The sequence below is a fragment of the Protopterus annectens genome, chromosome 9.part0, assembly GCF_019279795.1.
Source record: "Protopterus annectens isolate FY-2018-M chromosome 9.part0, PAN1.0, whole genome shotgun sequence".
NCBI classification, from domain to species: domain Eukaryota; kingdom Metazoa; phylum Chordata; order Ceratodontiformes; family Protopteridae; genus Protopterus; species Protopterus annectens.
The window spans coordinates 1,485,158,225-1,485,168,884 of record NC_056743.1 but is presented as its reverse complement, the minus strand read 5'-3'; the positions used below and the strand labels follow the sequence as shown (position 1 = coordinate 1,485,168,884).

The following is a 10,660-nucleotide window of genomic DNA, read 5'->3' as shown; positions in this document are numbered from 1 at the left end:
TGGAGTTCAGTGCATACTTTCTCTAAGCATTATCACCTTCCTCTCTACTCTAAGTCTAGGGCTGGTTTTGCCACAGCTATTTTGCAAGGCATGTTGTCAGCTCCTACTTCTTTATGATTTGCCAGCCTCCTTACCTCTGCTTTGGGATTCTACCCAATAGTTAGGACTGCAGCAATGTGGAATGAAGAACATAGTACAGTTTTGTACCTACCATAAATGTAGATGTTCGAGGATCCACATTGCTGCAGTCCAATTTACCCTCCCTCCTTCCCCTCTGTGTTTAGGGGTGGTTGTGTAGGTGAGGTTATATGCTGATAATTTTGTATATATTGTACATATTTTTGGTGCAGGTATATTGGGCCTTGTCTTTTTAGGGTCTTCTGACATCTGGGGCAAGAAAAGACTGAGGATATGACGTCGGTCATGCGCATTAGTACCCTGACGTACTGACGTCAGTCTAATGCGCCCTGACCGACGTCAGCCATATACTTTGGTATTCGGGCCGACTGGACAGCGGACTACCCAATAGTTAGGACTGCAGCAATGTGGATCCTCGAACATCTACATTTATGGTAGGTACAAAACTGTACTTTTCTTATAGAACAATGGATGAATATGAATTAAGTATGAATTTTAATATACTTTTATTAGTAATTTTTTGTCTTTCTCTAGCACCATCACCACCACCACCATCATCATCACCATAATCAGCAGCCGCAACAGCAACAACAGACTCTTCTCTCTCCTCAGACAGTGCCCCAGCCAGTGAAGCAGTCTACTCCTCCACCTCCTCCACCACCTCCACCACCACCTCTTCCTCCTCCTGTTTCTGTCCCTCCTCCATTTGTTCCAGTCGTGGCTCCTATTATGGATTCTTCTCTTCCAGGGAACATGTATGATGCTGTACCTCATTTTGCTCAAGCCATGATGCACCTACCACACCAAACGGAGCCACATTTGTCTCAGCATCCTGAACAGCTAGAACAGCATACGCCACCTCACTTGAACCAGCATACAGTTGTATCTCCGCCAGGTAAATTATTTGTAATGTATACTGGATTTCATTACCACCATTGCAGTTTCTGGTGACAGAGCTCTAATGATGATGCAGATGAGATGTTCTTTTTCTAATCCAACCTAAATGCCACAATATCACAAGGAAAGCTGTACATACATAAATACTGCGTGTGTGTGTGTATGTGTGTATATATATATATATATATATATATATATATATATATGTAGAGAAGAGCTCCATTAGTTTAGTTAAACATCTGTTTAATTGACTGGATTTCATCATCTGTACAGATAAGTCGATAGGTGTACATGATCAAGCCACAAAAACAGTCACCAGCCCACACAAGTTCCTGAGTTCTAAATAAGTCCAAAAGCAAACAATGATAAAAACACAGAAGAAATTTGGTACGACCAAGGTTTCCAGTTTGTTGAAGTTTTAATGTTACAACATAAGCACTTTTGCAGGAAGACCTGCTTCACCAGATGCTAACAAATGCAACTAAAATGTGCTTCTATTTATACAACCTCTAACAAATGCAAGTAATCACATGATACAAATTAATTGGTAACAATTAACATCATGGAGTGTAACTTGAACTCACTGACGTGAATGAAGTGAATGAAGTAAATGCACACAAACACACTGCTCTGTAAAAAGCACTTATGAAAAATGTGTAAAACACAAGCGTGTGTGTGTGTGTGTATATATATATATATATATATATATATATATATATATATGTATCTATCTGATATTGTTAATCCTCATTCATTCCTTACGTATGGGTATCTGTTCCGACCTTGGAACCGAGCCAGCCATCTTACAAGCTCGCATCAGCTGCAAACTCTCGAGCTAAAACTCTTTCCCAGAATTCCGCTCTCCCTTTTACCACAGATTTCATTTGCTGCATCGCCATTCGGTCGTGTCAAGCTACTTCTCTTGAGCCAAGTACAGTTTTTTTCGTCATGCTAAATTCTAAAATGACCTTTTCTCACCGGAAAGTTATTAGATAGTTTTCTCTTACCTTATTGCATTTAGTGACTTTCCTTTCTTGAATCCTTTCAATTCCTTTCCTCCTCTTTACAGCGAGGTAATTTTTTTTTTACCATCGTTGGTAAAGCCCCTTTCCTTCTTACCTTTGGGTAATTCTTGTACCATTGCTGGTATTTTTTCTTTCTTTCTTTCTTTCTAACATGACAGATAAAAAAAGTAACACTATTGATACCGAGGGGCTCCTCAGTTTAGACTTCTATACTGACACTGACTGTCCAGTCGATGTAGACTGTTACGTCGTCGATTGATTTTTCGACACCCATTGCCATTTCGTCTCAGATAACTTACCCGGCACTGACTACCCTCTCAGCACCGACAATTCAGTTATCGGCACCGATATTTTCGGTTCCAGCCTTAGCACCGACAACCACTTCGGTACCGACCTTATCGTCGGTGCAGACCATGACTTTGGCACCGATGATTTCCTCGGTGCAGTCACCTGTAGTTCAGTCCTTTACAACCCCGTTGTTTTCAGTGCAGACCTGCGAGGTGGGCACCGAGCTTACTTCATTTTTGGATAGACCTGACTTCCCTTCAGCCGTGTCCATGAAGTCCACTAGAAGCCTCTCTGAACACGACGTGTTGCGTCTTGTGGATCAAGTGCTTTTGGCCAGAGGTATCCCGCCCCCCAGGACCTATCCTTCCTCGGGAGGTGATCACCCTTTGCCACAGACCCCTACTTATTCTCCTCCTTCATTGCCTTTGAAGCCCCTTGATAAAGCACAGTCTTCCCCCTCTACGGTTCCCTTTACAGACCTCACTAGGAGCCGCAGTTGTCTTTGTGGCTGGAGAGTTTTGCTATGACCCAGGATGTCAGCTGTGGCGTACGTAATTTGGTATTTCACAGCCATCCAGGGACTCCCGAGTCGGCAGGCTGAGCCACTTAGAAGAGGGGTGTGACCCCTGTCCTGGACACTCACCCCTCTTCAGGTGGACCGGCCTGCCAGATAATGGAGAAGGCTCTGGCGTCGACTGGCGATCCTGTGCTATCACTCTCCCTGCCCTCCTCTGGACCGCTATGTACACAAGTCGCTCCTGGCGGACACCGGGCGCAAGGGCCTCAGGATATACTCCCACAGGAAACCCCTTTTGCGCTGTCTTCCCCAGCTTCTCCCTCTGAGGAAGTTCATCAAAAAAGCTTGTGCAAGAGGAAGCACATGGACTCCACAGAGGAGTCCCTTACTGAAGACACAGACTTTGATGATGGGGAAGGGTCCCCTCGCTCACCCTCTCAGGTATCCTTTGGTGATATTCTTGAAATTCTTAAACAGAGAGGTGACTGGCAACCCTCGAACCCGACCTCCGAAGAGTCTGTGTTCCTGCAGGCCTTACGCGCCCAACCCCCTATCTCCTGGGTTACTCCACCTGCCATCGAACTGGTCTGGCTCTTCGTGCAGCGTGCGTGGAAGGCTCCTGACACCGTTGAGGCCATTCCCCGGAGGCCAGGTAAAATTTTGTCCCATCCTGCTACTGATCCCCATTGGTCCAAAGGTCTTCCTGTAGATGCTTTGGTGGTGGCGGCCACAACTAAAAAGGACCTGGCGGAAGAAGAAAGCCAGACTGTCCATCCGCCCAACAAAGAGTCCCGGTCTCTGGACAGAATAGGGAAGCATACTTTTGCATCAGCGACCTTTGCAATCAGGTCCCTGAACTATATGGAACACTTTACCAGGCTTTGAAGGGATTTAATTTCTGAGCTCTCTGAAACTTTGGCTGGTGCCGTGTCTGATGAGGTCCGTGACAGTGGCCTCTCAGCTAGCCGCCATTGAATCGATATCCAACTCCTCCATGCGCCTGATTTCTCATGCATCAGAAGGAGCAGCTAGAGCAGCGAGTTCAGGCATTGTTCTGAGAAGACACGCCTGGATACGCTTGTGTAATTTCGTGGAACCTTTCAAGGCTTCCTTTCTCAATGCTCCCATCGAAGCCTCTTCATTGTTTGGTCCCAAGGTTAAAAGCAAACTGGCCAGATGTGAACAGGATGGTAAGACCTTTTCTGCCGTGGGTTTCTGTTATTCTTCCTCTCAATGGGCTTTCACCAGAAACCAGAATAGTGGGAAGATATGGTACAGAAAGTCTTAGGGTCCTTTCCATGACACACAGGCCAAGTTCTCCCCTAGAGGCAGAGGGGGAAACTCACAGGGAAGACGCTTTTTTCGGGACAGAGGGGGTCCACGTAACTAGGGTTCCAGGACTCTTTCTCTGGCTAATCCTACCAGCGCTCCTGAAGAACGGCCCAACTGCTTTCCTCTGGAAGTGGTTGGGGGTCGTTTCTCTCTGTACCCTTCTGCCTTGCTAACCATCACCACCGATTCTTGGGTACAAAGGATAATAATCAGAGGTCATTTCATATTCCCTTCGATCTTTGTCCCGTTCCCCCGACGAACCACCCAGTCAAAGGGAAGAAGCAGCATTAGAGATATCAAAGCTGCTAAGGAAGAGTCATCCAAATAGTCCCTCCAGACCAGATAGGATCCGGATTCTACTCAAGACTATTTTTGATGCCAAAGAAAACCCGTAGACTGGAGACCAATTTTGGATCTCAGCGTATTAAACAAGTTTGTAAGAGTACAAAAGTTCCGGATGGTCACAATACAGTCTATCCTTCCGCTTTTGGAAAAAGATGATTGGATGTGCTCGATAGATCTTCAAGATGCGTACTACCACATAAAAGTGGACAGGTCATCAAAAAGATTCCTTTGCTTCCATGTGGGAGCCAGTCACTACGAGTTCAGAGTACTGCCCTTCGGACTCTCTGCAGCCCCCAGAGTGTTCACAAAGTGTATGGCAGTTGTCACAGCTCACTTGCGACTGTAAGGATTCCAGGTGATGTTCTTCGTGTTTCACTGTTGCAGTCATTACATTTGGGTAATCCTGCTGGCAGGTTGCCCTCACCCGGCCTGAATTCCAAAGTCTTGGGTCCTGAGTCGGCCGCTGTTGCCCCTTCCCTGACATCAGATCGTCAGGGGTATAAAAGAAGCGGCTGACGCCATTTTCTTCTGTCTTTCTTGCTGCGCGGAGCCCGAAGCAGTTAGCAAGTGCCAGTTGACCGACTCCTGAGATTTTCGTGTTCGAGTTTCAGATCCGAAGTCTTCAATAAAGCTAAGTACCCCGTTGGGGAAACTTTTTTCTTGCTCTAGACCGATGTCAGAAAAAGTTAATAATTGTATTTCTTGTGGGAAGCAAATACCTCATAAGGATTTTCATTCTAACTATATTCCTTGCCTAGGCCCTGATCACAACGTTTGTGGTTGTCTGTTTTGTGCTAGATTTAACCAACGCACTATTAAGCATCGGTATGATTTTGCTTTAAACTATTTTGGACGCTGGTTTAATTATCCTGAAATGTCATCGGATAGCCATCCAACTACCGGAGCTCACAAAAACCGCAAAGAAAAGGAAAGAGAGAGACAACCGAGACCCAAAACCAACGACGAAGCTTCTCCTAAGCCAGTCGCCGGTTCGCCGGTCCTCAGTGAGGCGCTTTCGCAGCCCCTGACGCCTGCTACTTTAGAGTCGCAGGCCGCTACCGACTCTAATGTGGAGTCGGCCATGCCGATGGAAATTCAAGGTATTCGAGCCTCGGATATTATCCCTTCAGATGGGTCTGGAGCCGCTGAGCAGGCATTGGCTTCTGAGGGTGTATTCAGACCTAAACATCTTTACATCAAACTGACTTTAGCTTCAAAGGTAAAGACTAAAGCACCTGCCAAAGCAAAGAAACAGACTCAAGAGCCACGTGGTCAGGCTTCTATGCCCAAAAAACAGATGCTCAAAATGGCCAAAGACTTGAGTACCTTGATCAGGGGTTCCCATCCCCCTCCTGATAAGGGGCCTAGGCAAGAGACTGACTATGAATCTTCAGATCAGATTTCCATTTATTCTGATTCCTCTTCTGATCAGGCATATTCTCTTCCCCCCTGTGAAGATTCTGATGCTGAAGAATCTATACCCTCAGCTTTTCCTCCAGAGGACTATTCCTTTGGGGAAACCTTACATACCATGAGGGAGCATTTCTACTGGGAGAGCCAAGAATTTTCAGAATCTAAAAAGAGGCTCAGGGATTTCCTTTTACTACGTCAACAGAAGCCACTAGCCATCCCACCTGTGTTCAACATTATAGATGTGTTTTCGGAGTCTAGTCTTACCCCTGACTCCTTACCTCCAACTCCTGTTAAGCCTGACAGATATTATAGGGTTCCTGACTCGCATAAATTCCTTTTTAAAAACCCTGCTGCAGTCCCAGAAACTATTTCTCAGGATACCAAAGGAGCTGAGGCTTCCGCTGCAAAAAAAACTACCCCCTCTGACAGAGATTCTAGGGCACTGGCTAGATGGGGAAAAAAGGTTTACACATCTGCTACCTTGGCTATAAGGGCCTTAAACTGTCAGTTTCATATGCTCAAATATCAGCAACATGTCATGGCATTGCTTAAACAGAAAATGTTAAACTCTGAATGTGCAGAAAACAAGAAAATGCAGGATTTATTGCATGCAGCTGAACAAGTTGAAAAGCATACTTTGCAATGTGGTTTTGATTCTTTAGAGGCCTCCTGCAGGGCCGCAGTTACAGGTTCTATAATTAGGAGGCATGCTTGGTTAAAGGAACAAAATCTGCCTGATCATATTAAAGTTAAATTATTAGATGCACCTTTACAGCATGATACTTTGTTTGGTGTTAAGGCAGAGGAGGTGTTAAAGAAAATGGAGGACAAAGCTAAATCTATGCAAACGGTCAAAGATTTTTTACAAGTACACCTTCCTAGGTTTAGTAGACACTGGCCAACAAAGAATTGGTCCTTTCCTGTGTCAGACAGACCTCAAAGGGGCAGATCCAGACGCCCTAGAGGCAGACCCCAGGCACAAGGTTCATACCGCTCAAAGCAATGGGGGGCTTCTACCTCCAAAGTTGAAGACAAATCACAACCATACAGGAAACAGTCACAATGACTTCCCCCTGCCTGCACCAAGCACTTATCTCCTGGCAGTGCCCTTAGGGGGAAAGTTAGCACTTTTTCCTCAAAATTGGCACATTATAACTCAGGACAAGTGGGTCCTAAATATCATGTCACAAGGCTACAAGTTCCATTTCCATTCCCTGCCAAAGGCAAACGGCTGGCCAGATCTGCCAAAAATCAATGGGCAGAGGCATAAAAACAAGTCTCATCCCTCATGGACATGGGGGCCATTCAACAAGTACCAGAGCAAGAGCAGGGACAAAGATTTTACTCGACTGTTCTTGGTACCCAGAAAGAACAAGGCCTGGAGGCCATTACTGGACCCATCTATTTTGAACACGTTCCTGGATATACCAAAATTCAAGATGTTGACTTTGCAGCAGCTTCTGCCCATGCTGGGCAAGAACGCTTGGGTTGTGACTTTAGATCTAAAAGAGGCATACCTGCATGTCCCTATCAGACAAAGATGCAGAAGATACCTCAGATTCATGGCTGGCTCAATGCATTACCAATTCTTTGCACTGCCCTTTGGCTTATCTACTGCGCCCAGGGTCTTTACAAAGTGCCTGGCACCAGTAATTGCATTCTGCAGACAAAGAGGAATACAAATATATCCTTACTTGGACGACTGCCTAATTCAAGCAGAGAACAAGGGCATTCTTCTACAGCATCTGGCGTTTGTGAAAAGACTTCTAACATGCCTAGGGTACACAGTCAACGAAAAGGAATCAAAACTAGTACCCTCTCAAGAGATAATATTCCTGGGTGCAGGCTTAAATACAACTGCCCAGATGGCTTATCTCACGCCAGACAAACAAAGGCAACTGACTACCTATTTCAAAATGTTGGCAGCAAAGGCCCAGTTATCTGCAAGAAAAATTCTGCAAGCTTTGGGCTTCATGGCATCCTGCATCCTACTAATTCCATATGCAAGACTGCATATGAGGAAACTTCAGTGGTACCTAAAAAGTGTTTGGACTCAACATTGCCACAGCCTGGAAACTATGATTACTCTCATTCCCTGCCTGCAACAGGAGTTTCGATGGTGGGCAAAGGTTTGTCACCAAAACAAGGGACAGCCATTCACATTACCCCCAGCCAGGCAGACACTAACAACGGATGCATCAGATTATGCCTGGGGGGGCCCACATGGCAGGAAGATGCATTCAGGGCACATGGGCCTCAAACCAAATGCATCTACATATCAATCATAAAGAGATGCTAGCAGTTCAAAATGCCCTGACAGCCTTCAAGGACCTACTTCATCCAGGACAACTACTGATAAAGACCGACAACACCATGGTCATGGGTATATAAACAAGCAGGGGGCACACATTCTTACCCCCTTTGCAGACTAGCCATGACTTTGTGGGACACAGCATTGACTTACCAAGTACATCTGCAGGCACAATTCCTGCCAGGAAGGAAAAATACTCTGGCAGACGAACTAAGCAGAAACTTCATGGATCCTCACGAGTGGCACCTGGATCCGCAAGTCTTTAGCATGATAACAAGAAAATGGGGATGCCCGGACATAGATCTATTTGCCTCCCCTCACAACTACCAACTAAAAGATTCTGCACAAGGATTTATCACAGACAAGCATGGAAAGTGGACGCCCTATCTTTCAGCTGGAAAAAACTATCAGTATATGCATTTCCCCCTCTGCCTCTCCTCCCCAAGGTACTGTTAAAGGTCAGACAGGAGAAGGCAAAGATGATGCTGATTGCCCCAGACTGGCCCCGCCAGTACTGGTATCCAATATTAAGGAGCTTATCTCAATGCCCAGCTTGGACCCTACCTCAAATACCTCATCTACTGTCCCAGCAAAACAGTCAGATCCTGCACAGCCAACTCAGAACTTTAAACCTGACAGCATGGCGAATAATGTAGTCATACAAAATGCACCTTTCAGTAAAGCTGTGATGGATGTCATTTTGGAAGCCAGAAGGCCTAGTACTAGAAAATCTTATGCTGGAAAATGGAAGAGATTCTGTGCTTGGAACCATGCACAAGGAACTGATGCAGCTGTGCCAAGTATTCGTCAGATTTTGCAATACTTAACTGAGATGCTGGACAAAGGCCTATCTTTCTCATCTATTAAAATTCATGCCTCTGCCATTTTGGCTCATTACAATGTAGAGCCACCAATCTTTTCTCATCCTTTATTAAAGCAGTACCTCAGAGGAGCCAGAAATTTAAGACCTCCAAGGAGATCACCAATGCCTGCATGGGACCTCAACTATATCTTGGAAAAACTCACCCTGCCTCCATTTGAGCCAGCTGCTACTGCTGATATAAAGTTTTTATGTTGGAAAACAGCTCTGCTCCTAGCAATAGCTTCTGCACAACGAGTTTCAGAGCTGCAGGCACTCATGGCTGGGGAACCTTTTATTATTTTTTATCCAGGCAAGGGTCTCTGAGGACAAACCCAACATTTATGCCTAAGGTGGTGTCCAGTGTGGCTCTCAACCAAACTATTCACCTGCCAACCTTTTATCCAAATCCACAGAACAAGGGGGAGAGAATTCTGCATTCTTTGGACGTACACAGATAGCTTAGATTCTACTTGGACAAAACCAAAGTTTTCAGAAAGACAGAGCAATTACTAGTGGCATATATGCTACAGGATCACAAGGAAAGGCTATCTCAAAGCGGACTATTTCAAAGTGGATAGGCCACTGCATTCGTTTCTGCTATTTACATCATGGCAAGCCAGTACCTAAGGGCATTAGGCCACACTCAACCAGAGCTGCAGCCACTTCAGCAGCGTTTCTCAGGGGAGTACCTACCAATGACATTTTAGAGGCTGATACTTGGAGTTCAGTGCACACCTTTACAAAGCACTATCATCTGCCATTCTACTCTAAGTCCAAGGCAGGCTTTGCCACTGCAGTTCTGCAGGGCCTCATAGCCGCTCCTAATGCTGTTTAGCTCCAGCCTCCCAACCTTAGCTTTGGGACTCTACCCAAATGTAATGACCAACAGTGAAACACGAAGAACATAGTACAGTTGTGTACACTTACCATAAATGTAGATGTTCGAGTGTATTCACTGTTGCAGTCCAGGTTACCCACCTACCCATCCCCCTTTTCTTCTGATGGTACCTATCTTTCCTTCTCTGATTTATACAACCTATGTGGTGTATTTACTTGTAGATGAAGGTAAATTTTATATTGGTGCATGTAATTATACATATCTAAATTTTGGCAACCCTTTTGGGGGGCACCTGACATCTGGGGCAAGAAAAACTAAAGAAAATGGTGTCTGCCGCTTCTTTTATACCCCTGACTACTTGACGTCAGGGAAGGGGCGACAGCAGCCGACACAGGACCCAAGACTTTTGAATTCAGGCCAGCTGAGGTCAGCCTGCCAGCAGGATTACCCAAATGTATTGACTGCAACAGTGAATACACTCGAACATCTACATTTATGGTAAGTGTACACAACTGTACTTTTCCATACCTAGACGACTGGCTCATCTCTGCCCCCACCAGACATCTATAGGAAGAAGCCCTGGCATACTCTCTCCTTTCTGCAGAAAGGCTAGGCATAACCATAAACTGGCAAAAATCCAATCTCACCCCATCTCAGTCCACAGAATTCATAGGATTCATCTTGAAATCAAAGG

General features: G+C 45.4%; 1 protein-coding gene across 1 annotated transcript in view; it reads left to right on the top strand.

The window, feature by feature from the left end:
- Positions 1 to 605: 605 nt before the first annotated feature.
- Positions 606 to 10,660, top strand: part of LOC122810711 (bromodomain-containing protein 4-like) — a 1,011,045-nt gene continuing 1,000,990 nt past the window's right edge. Inside the window, exons 1-2 of the mRNA XM_044082276.1 lie at positions 606 to 623; positions 673 to 1,033. Of these exons, the coding sequence (XP_043938211.1) occupies positions 606 to 623; positions 673 to 1,033 (379 nt within the window). The remainder of the gene's footprint in view (positions 624 to 672; positions 1,034 to 10,660) is intronic.